General features: G+C 52.5%; 1 protein-coding gene across 2 annotated transcripts in view; it reads right to left on the bottom strand.

Moving 5' to 3' along the window:
* ZSWIM4 (zinc finger SWIM-type containing 4) overlaps positions 1 to 20904 on the bottom strand; it is a 40580-nt gene that overhangs the window by 5341 nt on the left and 14335 nt on the right. Inside the window, exons 6-13 of one of the 2 annotated variants that reach the window (XM_024238267.3) lie at positions 17684 to 17881; positions 15995 to 16345; positions 13484 to 13621; positions 12861 to 13115; positions 11345 to 11480; positions 6097 to 6251; positions 3894 to 4057; positions 911 to 992 (exon numbers count right to left, since the gene is read on the bottom strand). In XM_024238267.3, the coding sequence (XP_024094035.1) occupies positions 911 to 992; positions 3894 to 4057; positions 6097 to 6251; positions 11345 to 11480; positions 12861 to 13115; positions 13484 to 13621; positions 15995 to 16345; positions 17684 to 17881 (1479 nt within the window). The remainder of the gene's footprint in view (positions 1 to 910; positions 993 to 3893; positions 4058 to 6096; positions 6252 to 11344; positions 11481 to 12860; positions 13116 to 13483; positions 13622 to 15994; positions 16346 to 17683; positions 17882 to 20904) is intronic. The other variant, XM_024238268.3, reaches the window with a different exon arrangement.

Below are 20904 nucleotides of genomic sequence, written 5' to 3'. Positions count from 1 at the left end.
GGTTTCACCGTGTTAGCCAGGATGGTTTCAATCTCCTGACCTTGTGATCTGCCCATTTTGAGACAGAGTCTTGCTCTGTCACCCAGGCTGGAGTGCAGTAGTGAGTTCTTGGCTCACTGCAACCTCTGTCTCCCGGGTTCCAGCAATTCTCCTGCCTCAGCCTCCCGAGTAGCTGGCACACCAGCACACCTGGCTAATTTTTGTATTTTTAGTAGAGATGGGGTTTTGCCATGTTGGCCAGGCTGGTCTCGAACTCCTGACCTCAAGTGATCCACCGCCTTGGCCTTTCAAAGTGCTAGGATTACAGGTGTGAGCCACTGCGCCTGGCCCTCTTTCTTTTTGTTAAACAATTTTTTAGAGACAGGGTCTCACCCTGCCACTCAGGCTGGAATGCAGTGGCACAATCACAGCTCACTGCAGCCTCAATCTCCTGGGCTCAAGTGATTTTCCCACCTCAGCCCCCTGGATAGGACTATAGGTGTGTGCCACCATGCCTGGCTTGCTTCTGTCTCTCTCTCTCTTTTTTTTTTTTCCAGAGGAGGTTTTCCTCTGTCGCCCAGGCTGGAGTGCAGTGGTATGATCATGGCTAACTGTAGCGTTGACCTCCTGGGCTCAAGCGATCCATCCTCCTGCTTCAGCCTCCCAAGCAGCTGGAACTACAGGCACATGCCACCACGCCCAGCTAATTTTTAATTTTTTGTAGAGATGGGGTCTCACTATGTTACCCAGGCTGCTCTTGAACTCCTGGGCTCAAGTGATCCTCCCGCCTTGGCCTCCCAAAGTGCTGGGATTACAGGCGTGAGCCACCGCGCCCAGCCACTTCTCTCTTTCTTGTCTGCCTGGTCCTCTCAGTGCCCTCTGCAGAACCAGAACAGCGAGGTGGGTGGCAGGTCCCCTTAGGGGCTCTCACCAATCTCTGTGGCACAGCTGACCAGCCAGCGCACCATCTCCCTCCGCCGCCAGGTCATTACGTTCAGAGTCATCCGCATCACCTGCCGGGAAGGGGTGGGGAGAAGGGGGTTAGCCTGAGTCTTGGGCTGGCCTATGGAGAGGCGTTGGGAGATGGAGGACCCCAGAAACACTTGGAGGTTAAAGCTGATCCAATGAACCTGCGTAAGTGATCTCAACTTTCTGGGCCTCAATTACCTAGAAAATGGAGATAAAATAGTGTCTGTCTCATAGGATTGTTGTTTTTTCTTTTTTTTGTTTTGTTTTTTTTGAGATGGAATCTTGCTCTGTCACCCAGACTGGCATGCAGTGGTGCGATCTTGGCTCACTACAACCTCCGCCTCCCAAGTTCAAGCATTCTCCTGCCTCAGGCTCCCAAGTAGCTGGGATTACAGGCACCCGCCACCATGCTCAGCTAATTTTTGTATTTTTAGTAGAGACGGGGTTTCACTATGTTGGCCAGGCTGGTCTCGAACTCCTGACCTCAAGTGATCCGCCTGCCTCAGCCTCCCAAAGTGCTGGGATTATAGGCGTGAGCCACTGCACCCAGCCTGATTGTTGTGAGAAGTAAACAAAATTGCATAGGTGAAGCTTTCTGCAAGGTGTTTGTTGCTTGAAAATGCTCTCAGGTAATGTCAGCTGTTGATATCACTGCTGTTGTTGCTGTTCTTCTGAAGTGAGGCCTCACGGATCCTACCCCAGATCCTACCTCATAGATCCTATGCCGGAACAAACCAACCTGTCCCCTCTCTCCTGAAACCTCCATGCTTCCTGTGGGCTCCTCTCCCTTGCCTCAAAGCACCTGCTGTATAAGCCCCACCTCTGCTAGGTCCCACCACCAATCAGTAGCTCACATGCTTGCCTCTCCCCTGGGGCCCCACCCATAGGTCCTATCCTGCAGACCCCGCCTTCTGTAAGCTCCTACCTCATGAGTAGCCTCTGAAAGCTCCTTGTCTTGCTCCCCACCCTACAACAGCTCCAATCAGGAGGCTGTCCAGGGCTGATTCTGCACCCTGCTGGCCCTTGTTTGTTCTACTTGGGAAGGTCCCCAAGTTTCTTTCTTTTTTTTTTTGAGGGTCTCACTCTCGCCAGGGCTGAAGTGCAGTTGTGGTCTCTCGGCTCACTGTAACCTATGCCTCCTGGATTCATGTGATTCCCCTGCCTCGGCCTCCTGAGCAGCTGGGACTACAGGCGTCCACCACCACGCATGGCTAATTTTTGGGAGAGACGGGTTTTTGCTGTGTTGGCCAGGCTGGTCTTGAACTCCTGGCCTCAAGCGATCCGCATCGGCCTCCTAAAGTGCTGGGATTACAGGCGTGAACCACAGGGCCTGGCCCCAACTTCTTTTTTCTTTTCTGTTTTTTTCTTTTAGAGTTGGGGTCTTCTTGCTCTGTTACCTGGAGTACAGTGGCAAGATCATAGCTCACTGCTGCAGCCTCAAACTCCTGGTCTCAAGCGATCCTCCTGAGGAGCTGGGACTACAGAGGTGCACCATCACACCTGGCTAATTTTTGAAGTTTTTTGTAGAGATGGGGGTTTCACTATGTTGTCCAGGCCAATCTCAAACTCCTCGGCCCCAAGCAATCCTCCCACCTTGGCCTCCCAAAATGCTGGAATTACAGGTGTGAGGCACTGTGCCCGGCCCTGTTCCTTATCTTCTTAGTGAACTTCTGCCACACTTTGAGGCCCCGCCCCTTACCTGTCTATCCTGCAGACCCCACCCTCCTCCAGGTCCCATGAGGCCCACACCCTACCAATGACACCTTTCCAGCAAGCTGCACCCAAGATTTGGCCTTGCAGGACTACCCTTTGTTCGGCCCCTGGGGATGACCCAGACACTCAGCTGCAGGCCCTGCATACAGGACTTTTTTTTTTTTTTTTTTTTTTCCCAAGACGGAGTCTTGCTCCGTCCTTCAGGCTGGAGTGCAGTGGTGTGATTTCGGCTCACTGCAACCTCTGCCTCCCGGGTTCAAGCGATTCTCTTGCCTCAACCTCCCGAGTAGCTGGGATTACAGGCGCGTGCCACCACGCTTGGCTAATTTTTGTATTTTTAGTAGAGACAGAGTTTCATCATGTTGGCCAGGCTGGTCTTGAACTCCTGGCCTCGTGATCTGCCCCCCTCGGCCTCCCAAAGTGTGGGATTACAGATGTGAGCCACCACACCTGGGTTCATACAGGACTTTCAACCACAGACCCCACCCCTAGAGTTGGCATCTCATCTTCAAGACGTTCCGCCAGGCCAGCCCCCTCAGTGGTGAATCCCTCTCCTTAGGCGGCAATCCTCTTCAGGCCCCGCCCCCAAGGAAGCTCCTTATTGCTAGGCTCTGCCCCACCTTCGGCTTCAAACCCACCCGCCCATGATCCTTAACCAATAGCACATCACTCCCAGGCCCCACCCCCAGGCTCCACTTGCGATCCATCTGCTGGCTTGCAGGCCCTGCCTCTCCGCTCCAGTGACAACTCTCCCCTAGACCTCAGTCTCCTCTATAGACGGTTTCTATTAATAATTCATAGGCTTCATCCCTACTGGGAACCCCATTCCCACACTCCCAAGACTTACAGACCTTGCCCTTCTGTGGCCCCGCCCCTAAAAGTGAGGTTCACACTCAGGCCCCACCTGCAGAGGTGTGGCCCACATAAAGACCCCATCCCCAGAGACACGATTCATCCAGTCCCCATTCCCAGGGGAGAGGCTCACTCACGCCACGCCCCCAAGGGAGTGGCCCACACTCAGGCCACGCCCTCGGAGGTGTGTCTCACTCACAGTCCCCGCCCCAAGGGGAGTGGTTCTCGCTCAGTCCCCAGCCACAGAGGAACAGCTCACGCAAACGCCGGGCCCCCAGCGAAGTGGCTCACACTCAGCCCATGCCCCCGGAGGCGCAGCTCACAGTCAGTCCTGGCCCCGAGCCAGCATCGCCCTCCCGCATCCACCTGGCAGCCCTCACCTGCCGCCCCAGCTCCAGTGCGATGCCCAGCAGCGTGGTGTCTGGTGGGGCGCTGACCGGGGTGGCTGTCTTGCAGGCGTCCTGCGCCAGCTTAAAGAGCAGGGCCGGAGAGTGGATGTTCTGCTGGATGGAGCCCAGTACCGTGTGCAGCCACTTGGGGTCTCCTGGGTGAAGGGCGGGACAGAGGACACCATCGGATACACCTCAGCACCAGCCTCTGACCACCACTTGACCTGTTCACACAGATCCTTCCACCCAGGGGCACATGTGTGAGTGTGGAGGGATGTGTACTGGGCAATGGCTCTGTGAAAATTCGGACCTCAGTGCCCTCAGTCCTTGCCAATTATCTCCTCTCTGGCCCTTTCCTGTTACAGAAAGCCACCTAGGGGCCGGGCGCAGTGGCTCACACCTGTAATCCCAGCACTTTGGGAGGCCGAGGTGGGTGGATCACGAGGTCAAGAGTTTGAGACCAGCCTGGCCAACATGGTGAAACCCCATCTACAAAAATTAGCTGGGCATGGTGGCGGGTGCCTGTAATCCCAGCTACTTGGGAGGATGAGGCACGAGAATCGCTTGAACCCGGGAGGCAGAGGTTGCAGTGAGCTGAGATGGCACCACTGCACTCCAGCCTAGATGATAGAGTGATATCCATCTCAAAAAAAAAAAGAAAGCCACCTAGGGATCCTGTGGACCTCTCCTTCATCTCAAGGGCATTGGTTGCACACCCAGAATGCCAGGGTTCAAATCCTGGTCCTGCCACCCACTAGCTGTGTGACCCCTGAGCAAGTCACTTCACCTCTCTGTGCCCTGGCTGCCCCATCTGTAAAATGGGTAACACTCAGGCAATGGAACCCACCTCACAGGGTGGTGGTGGGCCCATACTCAGCAAGGCCTTAACATGGCAAGGAGCTGCTCAAATGTCAGCTATTATTATTATTATTATTATTATTATTATTATTATTATTTTGAGATGGAGTTTTGCTCTTGTTGTCCAGGCTGGAGTGCAACAGTGCAGTGTCGGCTCACTGCAACCTTCGCCTCCCGGGTTCAAGTGATTCTCCTGCCTCAGCCTCCCAAGTAGCTGGAATTACAGGTGCCCGCCACCACGCCCAGCTAATTTTTGTATTTTTAGGTGACACAGAGTTTCACCATGTTGGCCAGGCTGGTCTCGAACTCCTGACCTCAGGTGATATCCCAGCCCCGGCCTCGGCCTCCCAAATTGCTGGGATTACAGGCGTGCGCCACTGTGCCTGGCTAATTTTTGCATTTTTAGTAGAGATGGGGTTTCACCATATTGGCCAGGCTGGTCTTGAAGAACTCCCAGCCTCAAGTGATTCGCTGATCCCGAACTCCTGGCCTCAAGTGATTTGCCCGCCTCAGCCTCCCAAAGTGCTGGGATTATAGGCATGAGCTACTGTGCCCAGCCAATAATTAGGTTTAGATGAGGTCATGAAGTTCAGGTACTCATGACAGGGTTAGTGATCTTAGAAGAAGATACACTGGAGAAATTTAACTTTTCCTCTCTGTCTCTCCTCTCTCCCTCTTCTCTTTCTTCTCTCTCTCCTCTCTGGCACCTGACTCCTCTCTCTCCCTCTCTCTATCCCCCCCTACTATCTCTCCTTTCTCCCTCTCTCTCTCTCCCAGCCTCCTCTCTCTCACTTTCCTCTCTACTCCCCCCTCCACTCCCCCCAACTCTCAACAAAGCAAGAAGGTGGCCGTCTGTAAGCTGGGAAGAGAGCCCTCACCAGGAACTAGCCATACTGATATAGTGATCTTAGACTTCTAGCCTCCAGAAATGTGAGAAAATAAATTTTTGTTGTTGAAGCCATGCAGTCTCTGGTGTTTTGTTACAGCAGCCTGAGCTAAGACACCAGGTACCTGCATGGCTCCACCTCACCTTCCAGTCTCTGCTTAAATGTTTAACTGTTTTATTCCACTCCATGGCACCTGTTACCGTCTCATTTACTGCATCACTCTCTTCTCCCCACTAGAATGCCATTCCACAGGGAAGGGGATCTGGGACAGTTTTGTCACCTGCTACATCCCCAGCACCTGAGACAGTGTCCGGTACATATAGGAGGTGCTCAAAGAATGCGGGTGGAATTTTGTAAAAGGGTAAGAGGAGGCAGGAAAGTTAAGAGGGAAGGAAGAAGGAGATGACAGAGGAGGAAGACAAAGGAATCGGGACAGCTGCCAGCCTCACCCTTGGCGGCTGTCAACATGGTGGAAGCCAGTTCACACTGGCGGGTCTCCAAGTGGCCAAGGATGAACCAACGGGGGAAGCGGTTGCTCATGATGGAGTCCAGCGGGCTGGGATGAGGTTCTCCAGCAGGAAATGCTGTCTCCAGTACGGGCAGCCTGGGTAAGGGGAGAAGTGAGCCACGGTGAGGAGGAGGGGCTGCTGTCCCCATTCTCTCTAGGAGACAGAGAAGCCTCCTGCCCCAGCCTCCCCACTTCAGCCAGCAGAGCCCTGAGAGCCCAAGATGATGGAAGATGTGTGTGCAAGGTGTTCACTGCAGTGTTGTTTATAAATTGATACATTTACTTATTTTAGAGACACGGTCTCACTCTGTCACCCAGGCTGGAGTCCTGTGGGACAATCATAGCTCACTGAAGCCTCGAACTTCTCGGCTCAAGTAATCCTCCCACTTCAGCCTCCTGAGTAGCTGGGACTACAGGCATGTGCCACCATACCTGGCTTTTTTCTTTCTTTTTTTTTTTGAGACGGAGTTTCACTCTTTTTGCCCAGGCTGGAGTGCAATAGCGCAATCTCAGCTCACCGCAACCTCACCTCCCTGGTTCAAGCGATTCCCCTGCCTCAGCCTCTTGAGTAGTTGGGATTACAGGCCATGTGCCACCAAGCCAGGTTAATTTTTTATTTTTAGTACAGATGGGTTTATCCATGTTGGTCAGGCTGGTCTTGAACTCCTGACCTCAGGTGATCTGCCCATCTCAGCTTCCCAAAGTGATGGGATTACAGGTGTGAGCCACCACACCTGGCCTTTTCTTTCTCTTTTTCCTTTCCCTTCCCCTTCCCTTTCCGTTCCCTTTCCCTTCCCTTTCTCTTGTCTTTTCTCTGTTCTCTTTTCTTTTCTTTAAGATGGGGTCTTGCTATGTTGCCCAGGCTGGTCTCTAACTCCCGGTCTCAAGTGATTCTCCTGTCTCAGTCTCCTTGTAAGCTATATTGTTAAGTGGCTCACCATATATGCAGTTTTGTGTTTAGAAAGTTATTCAAGGCTAGGCATAGTGGCTCATGCCTGTAATTTTAGCACTTTGGGAGGCTGAGGCAGGCAGATTGCTGGAGCCCAGGAGTTTGAGACCAGCATGGGCAACATGGCGAAACCGTGTCTCTACAAAAAATACAAAAATTAGTTGAGGGTGGTGGTGGGCTCCTGTAGTTCAAACTACTCAGAAGGCTGAGGTGGGAGGATCACTTGAGCTTGGGAGTTCAAGGCTGTGGTGAACTGTGATAGTGTCACTGCACTCCATCCAGCCTGGGTGACAGAATGAGACCGTCTCAACAACAACAAAAAAAAAAAGAAAGAAAAAAAAGAAAGTTACTCAAAGTTGCCAGATGATGGGATTAACAGCATGAAATAGGACTCAAGGCTAGCCTCATTCCAAATATTACCTAAATGTCCTTGCTGTTCTGTTCCTTTAGATGGAAAATGAGAGTAAACATACTTATTTTGCTAGGTTGTTTTGAAGATTATATGAGATACTGAGTCATGGACTCAGACAAGAGGCCAGTACCTTTTTTCTACAAAGGGCGGGACCAATAATATTTTGGGTTTTGCAGGGTCTTTGGTCTGTATTTCTTTTTTTTTTTTTTTTTTTACAGAGTCTTGCTCTGTCACCCAGCTGGAGTGCAGTGGCGCGATCTTGGCTCACTGTAACCTCTGCCTCCCAAGCTCAAGCAATTCTCATGCCTCAGCCTCCCGAGTTGCTGGGATTACAGGTGTGCGCCACTGTGCCCGGCTAATTTTTGTATTTTTGTTTTTATTTTTTACTTATTTATGTTTTTGAGACAGCGTTTTGCTCTTGTTGTCCAGGCTGGAGTGCAATGGCACAATCTCGGCTCACTGCAACCTCCGCCTCTCAGGTTCAAACGATTCTCTTGCCTCAGCCTCCCGAGTAGCTGGGATTACAGGCGTGCACTACCACACCTGGCTAATTTTGTATTTTTAGTAGAGATGGGGTTTCTCCATGTTGGTCAGGCTGGTCTCAAACTCCTGACCTCAGGTGATCCGCCCTCCTCGGCCTCCCAAAGTACTAAGATTATAGGCGTGACCCATGGCTCCTGGCCCTAATTTTTGTATTTTTAGTAGACATGGGGTTGCATCATGTTGGCCAGGGCTGGTCTTGAACTCCTGTCCTCAAGTGATCCGCCCGTCTTGGCCTCCCAAAGTGCTGGGATTACAGATGTGAGCCACCGTGCCTGGCCACTGATCTGTATTTCAATGACTTAATTCTGTCATTGTTCTGCCAGAAAAGCCACAGACAATTCACAGATGAATGGACATGGCTGTGTGCCAATAAAACCATTTCTGGACACCGAAATTTGAATTTCATATATTTTTCATGTGTTACAAAATATTCTTTTGATTTTTTTCAACCGTTTATAAATGTAAAAACCATTCTTATCTCATGGGCTGTACGAAAACAGGTGGTTGGCCAAATTAGGCCCCATGGGCTGTATTTTGCTGAGAAAAAAAATTCTTGCATAGAAAAGTCTGTTGTCTAAATCTTGGCTCTTACAGGCTGTTCTTTCTAAATATTCTGGAAAAACACTCCAAACTGTGTGTGTGTGTGTGTGTGTGTGTGTGTGTGTGTGTATTTGTGTGTTTTAAAGAGATGGGCCAAGGCGAGAGGGTCGCTTGAGGCCAGGAATTTGAGACCAACCTGGGCAATGTAATGAGATCCCATCACTACAAAAAAAATTTTAAAACTAGGCCGGGTGCGGTGGCTCACGCCTGTAATCCCAGCACTTTGGGAGGCCGAGGTGGGCGGATCATGAGGTCAGGAGATGAGACCATCCCAGCTGACATGGTGAAAACCCGTCTCTACTAAAAATACAAAAAATTAACCAGGCATGGTTGTGGGTGACTGTAGTCCCAGCTACTTGGGAGGCTGAGGCAGGAGAATCACTTGAACCCGGGAGGTTTGGAGCTTGCAGTGAGTGGAGCTTGCAGTGAGCTGAGATTGCACCACTGCACTCCAGCCTGGGCGACAAAGCGAGACTCCCTCTCAAAAAAAAAAAAAATTTTTAAACTAGCCAGGCATGGTGACGAGTACTTATAGTTCCAGTTACTTGGGAGGCTGAGGTGGGAGGATCCTTTGAGCCCAAGTATACGAGGCTGTGAAGAGCTATGATCCTGCCATTGCATTCCAGCTCGCGCAATGGAGCGAGACTGTCTCTAAAAGGACAAAAAAGAGAGAGATGGGGTCTTGCTCTGTTGCCCAGGCTGGAGTGCAGTGGCAATTCATAGGTGGGATCATAGATCACTACAGCCTTGAATTCCTGGGCTCAAGCAATCCTCCCTCCTCAGCCTCCCAAGTAGCTGGGACCATAGATGTGTACCACCAGGCTGGATCCCAAGTTGTTTATAGGTACCTCTGAAGGATGGTTTCAGAAGGTGTGGAATAGGCTTCACCTTGTTGGGCATGGTTTACTATTGAGTTGGCCTTTTTTTTTTGGAGACAGAGTCTTGCTCTGTCTCCCAGGCTGGAGTGCAGTGGTGCGATCTCGGCTCTTTGCAACCTCCACCTCCCGGGTTTAAGTCATTCTCCTGTCTCAGCCTCCAGAGTAGCTGGGATTACAGGTACGCACCACCACACCCAGCTAATTTTTGTATTTTTAGTAGAGAGAGGTTTTCACTGTGTTGGCCAGGCTGGTCTCAAACTCGTGACCTCAGGTGATCCGTCTGCCTTGGCCTCCCAAAGTGCTGGGATTACAGGCGTAACCACCATGCCCGGCCAAGTTGGCTTTCAAATATTCTCCTTCCGTGAATCTGCTGGTGTACACGAGAAATGAAAACCAGGTTATTTATTGCGGTTTTTTTTTTTTTTTGGAAATTGCATAAATGTCTATCAGCTTCCAACTGGTTCTTTTATGATGTGTCCTTACAGTGGAAGACTATGCAGTGATTCACGTACTGTGTGATACGACAAATCCTGTAAGATGAAAAGCTCAGTGAAAAAAAGGTGCAAAGAATAGATACAGGATGTACCACTGGTATAAAAGGAGGATCAATGTTCAATTTCCAGATTATGGGTTTGCAGAAACCTCAATTCTTGCAGGATAGATACGAAAGTGATAACACTGCTTGTCTCCGGAGAGATCTGGGTAGGCCGAGATAAACCTGCCTAGAAAAGATCTCAGCTTTGTGTATCTTTTCATGTATCATGTGAATATTCTCAAACTCAAAATAATATTACACATTTAGCCAGGTGCAGTGGCTCATGCCTGTAATCCCAGAGCTTTGGAAAGCTGAGGCGGGCAGATCACTTGAGCTGAGAAATTCGAGACCAGCCTGAGCAACATGGCGAAACCCCGTCTCTACCAAAAATACAAAAATTAGCCCAGTGCAGTGGTGCACGCCTGGAGTCCCAGATACTCAGGAGGCTGAGATGGGAGGATCGCTTGAGCCTGGGATGCAGAGGTTGCACTGAGCAGAGATTGCACCACTTTACTCTGGCCTGGGTGACAGAGCCAGGCCCTGTCTCAAAACAAAAAAACACAGAACAAAAAACACACATTTATACTTAACAATAAAAAGCATGGCTGTGCGAGGTGGCTTATGCCTGTAATCCTAGCACTTTGGGAGGCCAAGGCGGGTGGATCATGAGGTCAGGAGTTCGAGACAACATGGGCAACATGGTGAAATCCTGTCTCTATTAAAAATACAAAAATTACTAACACGGTGAAACCCCGTCTCTACTAAAAATACAAAAAATTAGCCGGGCGTGGTGGCGGGCGCCTGTGGTCCCAGCTACTCGGGAGGCTGAGGCAGGAGAATGGCATGAACCTGGGAGGTGGAGCTTGCCGTGAGCCGAGATCGCGCCACTGCACTCCAGCCTGGGCGACAGAGCAAGACTCTGTCTCAAAAAAACAAAAAACAAAAATTAGCTGGGCATGGTGGCACATGCCTGTAATCCTAGCCACTCGGGAGGCTGAGGCAGGAAATTGCTTGAACCCAGGAGGTGGAGGTTGCAGTGAGCTGAGATCGTGCCACTGCACTCCAGCCTGGGTCACAGAGGACTCCAGCTCAAAATAAATAAATAAATAATAATAACGAAAAGCACATGGCATCATCAAATGCCACGGTGAGGGAGACTGAATTAACTAGGCTGAGTTCAGGCTGGACGGGTGGGGCTCTGAGCTACCCCCCCATGCCCGCCCCTCTTCCCCCCCAGCTCCCCCCGCCACCGCCTTGGCCACCTATCCTCACCTCATAGCTCGCAGCGCAAGGCGATAGGCCAGGTCCGGGTCATGAGGCAGCAGTGCGGTGAACAGGTAGCGGGCACAGGTGTGCATGGGCACGCTCTCCCGGAACAGCACCTCCCCAAAGCCACTGAAGGGACCCCCTGCAGGAACAGCCTGAGCTCAGTCCCCAAGTGTGGGCTCGCCTCTGCCCCTCCCCAGGTCTCACTAGACCCCAGGCTTTAAGTAGAGAGTGGGCTGGCCCCTGGGTAGAGTGGCTGTGGCTAGATGGGTCTCTGGGGTAGGGGTTCAGGGCTGAGGCTGAGGTCTCTGGGTAATCCAAATAAAAGAGGAGGCTGGGCCGGGTGCGGTGGCTCACGCCTGTAATCCCAGCACTTTGGGAGGCCGAGGCCGGTGGATCACGAGGTTAGGAGTTCGAGACCATCCTGGCTAACACGGTGAAACCCCGTCTCTACTAAAAATACAAAAAAAATTAGCCAGGCGTGGTGGCAGGCGCAAGTAGTCGCAGCTACTCGGGAGGCTGAGGCAGGAGAATGGCGTGAACCCGGGACCGGAGGGTGCAGTGAGCCGAGATCGCGCCACTGCACTCCGACCTGGGGGACAGAGCGAGACTCCGTCTCAAAAAAAGAAAAGGAGGCCGGGGACCACGGCTCATGCCTGTAATCTCAGCACTTTGGGAGGCCAAGGCGGGCGGATCACTTGAGGTCAGGAATTTGAGACCAGCCTGGCCAACATGGGGAAACCCCATCTCTACTAAAAATACAAAAATCAGCCGGGTGTGGTGGCGCATGCCTGTAATCCCAGCTACTCGGGAGGTTGAGGCAGAAGAATCACTTGAACCCGGGAGGCAGAGGTTGCAGTGAGCCGAGATCGCGCCGCTGCACTCCAGCCTGGGTGACAGAGTGAAGACTGTTGCAAAATAAAAAAGGAAAAAAGGAAAAGGAAAAGAAGAGACTCCAGGCACACTCGCAGGTGAGGGGCAGGACTCAGATACAAGGTGGGGCCAGAGGGTGGAGGTGAGGCTGCACCTGCCTTGGGGAACGGGACCAGCGGCCAAGACCAGCAAGTCCGATAGCGTAGGGGGACTTGAAGGGGCAGGGATAAACGGCTCCCTGTAGCGCTAGGGGACGGAGTCTCACAACACACAGGCCAACAGGGCCTGGCCATGGGCGGGGCCAATGAGGAGCAGGCCGGGCCAGGGGCGGTGTCTAAGTTGCGGATGAAGGTGGGACGCCCTCGCTTTAACATCAACCACTTGGCTCATTGGCTCCCGGGAGGGAAGGGGGCGGCGCCTCAGCACACGCAGCAGTTACTGGCTGGCAGCACGCACTAGGTGGCGGGAAAAAGAGCTGGATCTTTCCTTTTAGAAACTGCCAAGGTATGAGGGGACAGTATCACCGGGAGGCGGGGCTAGGGGCGGGACTGGGGCGGGGCCTCCCATCTTGGCAGCAACCAGGCCGCTACAGGACCAGGGGCAGGACCCTACCTTTCAGGAACAGCCAGGCCTAGGGGCGGGGCCTCACCTTCCAGCAGCAGCCCCGCCTGCTTGCGCAGCACCTGCACCAACCGCTCATCCAACTCCACCTCCTCCAGCAGGGCCAGCAGCTGCTCCTCGTTGCGCACCACCTTGTCCTGGGCGTACAGCCCCTCCGGCAGGGCCCGCTGCTGCCCCAGCCCCAGCAGTGCCACCTCCAGCGCCAGCACCAAGTAGGACTCTCCAGGGCTCCCGGGCACAGGCACGTGCTGGTAGGCCACCTTCCGTTTCTCGGGGCCTGAGTCTGGGGGAGACAGGGCCAGGGCCGCTGGAGACGGATCCCCTTCCCTAAGATCCCTGTAGCCCTTGGCCTCAAGCATGGAGACCTGGGCGCAGGGTAGGCTTTAGAGAGAGCCCAGAAGCTCCCAGCACTCACGGGGTTGGAGGAGCGCGGGAGCCCCAACTTCTAGCAGCAGCTAGGCCTATGGTGGCCTCACTTTCAGGAGAAGCTAAGCTTATTGGCTCTGGGCACAGGCCAGGGGAGGTAGCCAAGGGTAGGGGCGTGGCCAAGGGTAAGAGTCTGGGAGTTACCTTATAGGGGTACTGGGTCAGGGGGCGTGGCCAACGAGGCGGGGTTGTCCCACCTCCTCCAAGAGTCCCCCATGTGAGTACCTGGGTAAAGGGTAAGTGTCTCCTCCTCCAGACGACAGGCCTCCAGGAGCGCCCTGCAGAGGCAGCCAATGGGGTCCAGGGGATGCCCCACCCATCCTTCGGTGTTGGTGATGCAGGTGGAGCCCTTCTGGAGCAGCTCTGCAGGTGGAAAAAGGGGGCTCAATGCCCACACACCTGCCCAAGCCTCTAGGAGGGAGGGGTATTCCTCTTCTTGACCTGCCACCCAGCCTAGCCCCATAATGCCCACCACCTGCTCACCCAATGGTCACCTTCAACTTTTTTTTTTTGAGGTGGGGTCTCGCTCTATTGCCCAGGCTGGAGTGCAGTGGCCCAATCATAGCTCACTGCAGCCTTGACCTCTGGAGCTCAAGCGATCCTCCTGCTTCGGCCTCCCAAAGGGATTACAGGCATGGGCCACCATGCCTGGCCACTGGACGTTTTCTAAAACACCCAAAGTGTCATTCCCCTCCTCATTGCCCTTATTCCCTCTCCACCTCTCTGAAGATAAAGCCCCAACAGCCTTTAGGGCCCCCAAGGACCAGTATGAAGTTTTTCCATATACTGGTGACCTGCCTCATCTGGAGGCCAATCCTCCAGCCTCGTCCTCCAAGCCACATACTGTCTTCCCTCGTGGCTGCTGCTCATGGCGTTCCTTCTATTCTGAGCACTTCCTCCATCCCCTTCTGGGTAACTCCTGCACATCCTTTCTCTTTTTAAAAAAATTTTTTTTTTTGAGATGGAGTTTCGCTCTTGTTGCCCAGACTAGAGTGCAATGGCATGATCTCAGCTCACCACAACCTCCAGGTACCTGCCGGTTCAAGCGATTCTCTTGCCTCAGCCTCCTGAGTAGCTGGGAATACAGGTATGTGCCACCACACCTGGCTAGTTTGTTTTGGATTTTTAGTAGAGATGGCGTTTCACTATGTTGGCCAGGCTGGTTTTGAACTCCTGACCTCAGGCAATCCACCTGCCTCCGTCTCCCATAGTGTTGGGATTACAGGCGTGAGCCACCGCGCCTGGCTGTGCACATCCTTAAATACTCAGCTAATTAGCCACCTGGCTAATTTTTAAAATCTAGGGGCCTTTCACTGATGCTGCCGAGCCTGGTCAGAGCTCTGCTCGGGTCCCAGGGCCCCCATGTTTCCTCCACGACACACTTTTCTTTGTTCAATTTCCTGATAGCTGATCCATCAACCCCATCAACCAGCTCTCTCAACTGGTGGCCTCCCTCCTGTCCCCCACCCCCATATCTATTACACAATGTGGTTTCTGGGGCTCGTACAGCCTCCTTCCCTCCCTCCCTTCCTTCCTTCCCCTCTCTCTCCCCTCATCTCTCTCTGTCCCTCCCTCTCCGCCTCTTTCTTTCCTCTTCTCTCTCTCCTGGCTCTCTTCTCTCTCTCTTTTTTAAATTTTTTGAGACGGAGTCTCACTCTGTCACCCAATCTAGAGTGCAGTGGTGTAATCTTGGCTCACTGCAGCCAACCTCTGCCTCCCAGATTAAAGCAATTCTCATGCCGCAGCCTCCCTAGTAGCTGGGAATACAGGTGTGCGCCACCACGCCTGGCTAATTTTAAAAATATTTTCAGTAGGCCAGGCACAGTGGCTTACGCCTGTAATCCCAGCACTTTGGGAGGCTGAGGTGGGTGGATCAAAAGGTCAGGCGTTCGAGAAGAGCCTGGCCAACATAGTGAAACCCCGTCTCTACTAAAAATACAAAAATTAGCTGGGTGTGGTGGTGGGTGCCTGTATTCCCAAGCTACTCAGGAGGCTGAGGCAGGAGAATTGCTTGAACCCAGGAGGCGGAGGTTGCAGTAACTGGAGATTGCGCCACTGCACTTCAGCCTGGGCAAAAGAACGAGACTCCGTCTCAAAAAAAAAAAATTTCCAGGCGTGGTGGCTCAAGCCAGCACTTTGGGAGGCCAAGGCGGGCAGATCACCTGAGGTCAGGAGTTCGAGACCAGCCTCACAATGGAGAAACCCCATCTCTACTAAAAATACAAAAAAAATTAGCCGGGCATGATGGCGCATGCCTATAATCCCAGCTACTTGGGAGGCTGAGGCAGGAGAATCGCTTGAATCTGGGAGGTGGAGGTTGCGGTGAGCCGAGATTGCTCCATTGCACTCCAGCCTGGGCAACAGGAGCGAAACTCCATCTCAAAAAAAAAAAGAGAGAGAGAAAAAAAAAGAGATGAGGTCTTGCTCTGTCACCCAGGCTAGAGTGCAGTGGCACAACTGTAGCTCACTGCAGCCTTGAACTCCTGGGCTCAAGTGATCCTCCTGCCTCAGCCTCTAGAGTAGCTGGGACTACAGGTGTGAGCCGCCACATCCAGCTAATTTTTTTTTTTTTTTTAATTTTTATAGAGACATTGTCTCACTATGTTGCCCAGAGACATTGTCTCACTATGTTGCCCAGGCTGATGTTGAACTCCTGGCCTCAAGCAATCCTCCCACCTCGGACTCCCAGTGTGCTGGGATCACAGGTATGAGCCCCTGTGCCCGGCTGAGGCTGACCTTTTTTCTGCTGCTTGTAGCTCTCTAGCTGATGCCGCTGCTGCAGCCGGAGCGTGTTGATGATGGCACTTGCCAGCCGCAGGGCCTGGCGGGGGTATCCGTGGGCACGCAGGGTGTCCACACGGGCACAGGCGGTGGGGAAAGGTTCTCCCAGCCACAGTGGGCGGCCCTGGGGGTCGAAAGTCGGTTTGTCCCCACCCATGCTGCCTGTGAGGCTGGGCCCGTAGGAGTCACTGGCCAGGATCCTCTGCAGGTAGGCGTCATTCCATCGTAGCTCTCCAGCCAGCAAGGCGCGGCCAAATACCGTGTGGCGGGGACTTGTGGCTGCCACCTCTTCCTCTTCCTCCGAGCCTGCAGAGAGGCACCCAACATGGCTCAGTGAGGGGGGTCCCTATAGCAGATGAGCCATGGCCAGCTTTCCCCACCAAGTACTAACTGTGTTAGTGGCCATAGCAAAGCTATGGGCATACATTATCTCCCCAGTCCTTGAAGCCACCCTTCAAAGATGCGTGTATAGGCTGGGCATGATGCCTCACACTTGTAATCCCAGCACTTTGGGAGGCCAAGGTGGGAGGATCACATGAGGCCAGGAGTTCGAGACCAGCCTGGCCAACATGGCGACACCCCATCTCTACTAAAATTAACCCTGGCGTGGTGGTGCACGCCTGTAATCCCACCTACTTGGGAGGCTGAGGAATGAGAATCGCTTGAACCCGGGAGGCAGAGGTTGCAGTGAGCCGAGGTTGCATCACTGCACTCCACCCTGGGCATCAGAGTGAGACTGTCTCAAAAAAAAAAAAAAAAGGATGCGTGTATGTGTTAGGAGCTAGTACAGGCCCATCATACTGATGGGAAACTGAGGTTGAGCAACTAACTGTCTGTCTGTCTTCCTCTTCCTACTTGCTATTTTTCTTTTCTTTTCTTTCTTTTTTTTTTTTCTGAGACAGGGTCTCACTCTGTTGCCCAGGCTAGAGAGCAGGGGTGCCATCTCAGCTCACTGCAACCTCTGCCTCCCAGGCTCAAGCGATTCTCCCATCTCAGCCTCCTGAGTATCCGGGATTCCAGGCGCGCGTCACAACACCCAGCTAATTTTTGTATTTTTTGTAGAGACAAGGTCTCACCATGTTACTCTGGCTGGTCCTGAACTCCTGGCCTCAAGCAGTCCGCCCCCCTCAGCCTCCCAAAGTGCTGAGATTACAGGTGTGAGCCACCATGCCTGGCCTGTACTTGCTATAAATTTTTTTTTCCTTCTCTCCTCAATCTCTCTCTGTCTTCCCTCCTATCTACTCTGTCTGCCTCTCCCTCTCTCCATCCATCTCTGCCTCTCTTCACTTGTCTCTCTCTCCTCAATATCTCACTTTCCCCTTCTGTTTGATTCCTCCTTTTTGCCTCTCTCATCCTCTCTTTGCTCCCATAGCTAGCAGGAGGCCAAGCCAGACCAGCCCAGGACTGCAGGTGTTTTAAGCATTTTACTTCATTTGCCCACTTGGGCTGCCATTGCTCCTGCCCTCGGCACTCACTCTTTCCTGGCTGGACAAGTTGGGATTAGTCCTGGAAGAACAGCCAAGGACTGGGGTCCGCTTTGCTCTGCCCCACTCCCTCTCTCTCCTGGGAAAAGCACCATGATGGAAAGTGGGGCCATAGTAGTGACGGTTTTGGGGAGGCATGGTAAAGACCCCTCTCTCCTACCTGGGACGGGGGCCACGGTAGGCCGCAGGCTGGGGCCGTCGAAGGAGTAGTTGCCCTCTTCCAGTGGGCACACGTCGAGCTTGTCCCACCTGCTGAGTAGCTGGAGCCAGCCTGCCCTTTCCTCTGGTTTGCAGTGGGGGCTCAGGACGACGCAAACCCACAGGGCCCCTGAGGAGGCACGGGGTGGGCTCAATATTCCTGCCAACAGTAGCAGCAACACACACTTCCACAGTGCCCACTGTGTGCCACTTGATGATCTGCTAACCCCTCACCTCGACCCTCAGAAGTTGCAACTCACAGCCTTTGCACCTTACAGACAAGGAAACTGAGGCACAGAGACATAACACAGCTTGCACAGGGTCACACCGCTGGTAAATTAGAAGTTGGGATTAGAGGGTCAGGCGTGATGACTCACGCCTGTAATCCCAGCACTTTGGAAGGCTGAGGCAGGCAGATAACCAGAGGTCGGGAGTTTAAGAACAGCCTGGCCAACATGGTGAAGCCTTGTCTCTACTAAAAATATAAAAATACAAAAAAAAAAAAAAAAAAAAAAAAAAAAAGCCGGGCATGGTGGTGGGCACCTGTATTCCCAGCTACTCGGGAGGCTGAGGCAGGAGAATGGCTTGAACCCGGGAGGTGGAGGTTGCAGGGAGCTGAGATCACACCACTGCACACCAGGCTGGGCAAAAAGAGCAAAACTCCAACTCAAAAAAAAAAAAAAAAAAAAGAGAAGTTGGGAATACAACCCAGGCCTCTGTAATCCCAGCTACTTGGGAGGCTGAGGCAGGAGAATCGCTTGAACCTGGGAGGCAGAGGTTGTAGTGAGCCAGGATCGCACCACTGCACTCCAGCCTGGGCAACAGAGTGAGACTCGATCTCAAAACAAAAACAAAAACAAACAAAAAAACCAGGCCTCCAGACTGCTCTCAAGGTGTTTTGGGGTTTTTTGGGTAGCATTTATCACCACCTAATGCAGGGGTCAGCAAACTAGCAAACCACTGCCCATGGTGAAAACTGAACTACCCTTTATTTTTGATTAGCCTGCACGCTAAGATTTATTTTTCCCTTTTTATTTCTATTTGTTTTTATTTATTTATTTTTTGAGACAGGGTCTCACTCTGTCACCCAGGCTGGAGTGCAGTGGCGCAATCTCAGCTCACTGTAACCTCCACCTCCTGGGTTCAAGCGATTCTCCTGCCTCAGCCTCCCGAGTAGCTGGGATTACAGGCGTCCGCCACAATGCCCGGCTAATTTTTGTATTTTTAGTAAAGGCGGGGTTTCACCATGTTGGCCAGGCTGGTCTCGAACTCCTGACCTCAAGTGATCTGCCCACCTCGGCCTCCCAAACTGCTGGAATTAAGGTGTGAGCCACTGCACCTGGCCTATTTTTCCATTTTTAAATGGTCAGGGAAATACAACCAAAAGAATATTTTGCAACTTGTGGGAATAATATAAAATTCAAATAAATTAATAAGTATCTATAAATAAAGCTGGTTTTTAAAAAATTTTGAGACAGGGTCTCATCATGTTGTCTAAGCTGCACTCGAACTCCTGGGCTCAAGCAATCCTCCTGCCTCACTCAGCCTTCCAAGTAGTTGGGAGTACAGGCTCCCGCCACTGTGCCAAGCGCCTATTTTTGTTGTTGTTGAGACAGGGTCTTGCTCTGTTGTGCGGGCTGGAGTGCAGTGGTGTGATCATGGCTAACTGCAGCCTCAACCTCCAGGGCCCAAGTGATGCCCCTACCTCAGCCTCACAAAGTGCTGGGATTACAGGTGTGAGTCACTGCGACTGGCCTCCCAGCTCTTAAATAAAGTGTTATTGAAATGCTACCATGCCCGTTTGGTATATATGTCTGTGTCTGCCTTTTTTACTATAATGGACAGAGTTAGGTCATCATGACAGGGACCAAATGGCCTGCAGGGCTGAATAACATTAACTCTGTAGCTCTTATAGAAAACATATGTTGGCCGGTGCGGTGGCTCACGCCTGTAATCCCAGCACTTTGGGAGGCCGAGGCAGGTGGATCATGAGGTCAGGAGATTGAGACCATCCTAGCTAACACGGTGAAACCCCATCTCTACTAAAAATACAAAAAATTAGCCAGGCGTGGTAGCGGGCGCCTGTAGTCCCAGCTACTCGGGAGGCTGAGGCAGGAGAATGGCATGAACCCGGGGGACAGAGCTTGCAGTGAGCCGAGATTGCGCCACTGCACTCCAGCCTGGGCGACAAAGCGAGACTCCATCTCAAAAAATAAAATAAAATAAAAGGCTGGGTGCGGTGGCTCATGTCTGTAATCCCAGCCCTTTGGGAAGCCGAGGTGGGCGGATCACGAGGTCAGGGGATCGAGACCATCCTGGCTAACCCGGTGAAACCCCGTTGCTACTAAAAATACAAAAAAATTAGCCGGGCGTGGTGGCGGGCGCCTGTAGTCCCAGCTACTTGGGAGGCTGAGGCAGGAGAATGGCGTGAACCCGTGAGGCACAGCTTGCAGTGAGCTGAGATTGTGCCACTGCACTCCAGCCTGGGTGACAGAGCGAGACCCGTCTCAAAAAAAAAAAAAAGAAAAAAGAAAACATATGTTGGCTGGGTGCAGTGGCTCACGCCTGTAATCCCAGCACTTTGGGAGGCTGAGGCGGGTGGATCACGAAGTCAGGAGTTCGAGACCAGCCTGATCAACATGTTGAAACTCTGTCTCTACTAAAAATACAAAAATTAGCTAGGCATGGTGGCACGCGCCTATAATCCCAGCTACTTAGGAGGTTGAGGCAGGAGAATCACTTGAACCCAGGAGGCGGAGGTTGCAGTGAGCCGAGATCGTGCCACTGCAGTCCAGCCTGGGAGACAGGGTGAGAGTCCGTCTCAAAAAAATAAAACAGGCCAGGCGCGGTGGCTCACACCTGTACTCCCAGGACTCTGGGAGGCTGAGGCGGGTAGATCACGAGGTCAGGAGATAGAGACCATCCTGCCTAACACAGTGAAACCCCGTCTCTACTAAAAAAATATAAAAAATTAGCCGGACTCAGTGGCGGGCGCCTATAGTCCCAGCTACTAGGGAGGCTGAGGCAGGAGAATGGCATGAACCGGGGGGTTGGAGCTTGCAGTGAGCCGAGATAGTACCACTGCCCTCCAGCACTCCAGCCTGGGCGACAGAACGAGACTCCTTCTCAAAAAAAAAAAAAAGAAAAGAAAACAAACAAACAAGAATATGTCGGCTTGGTGCA

The sequence above is a fragment of the Pongo abelii genome, chromosome 20, assembly GCF_028885655.2.
Source record: "Pongo abelii isolate AG06213 chromosome 20, NHGRI_mPonAbe1-v2.0_pri, whole genome shotgun sequence".
NCBI classification, from domain to species: domain Eukaryota; kingdom Metazoa; phylum Chordata; class Mammalia; order Primates; family Hominidae; genus Pongo; species Pongo abelii.
This window is presented reverse-complemented; position numbering and strand designations above follow the sequence as displayed.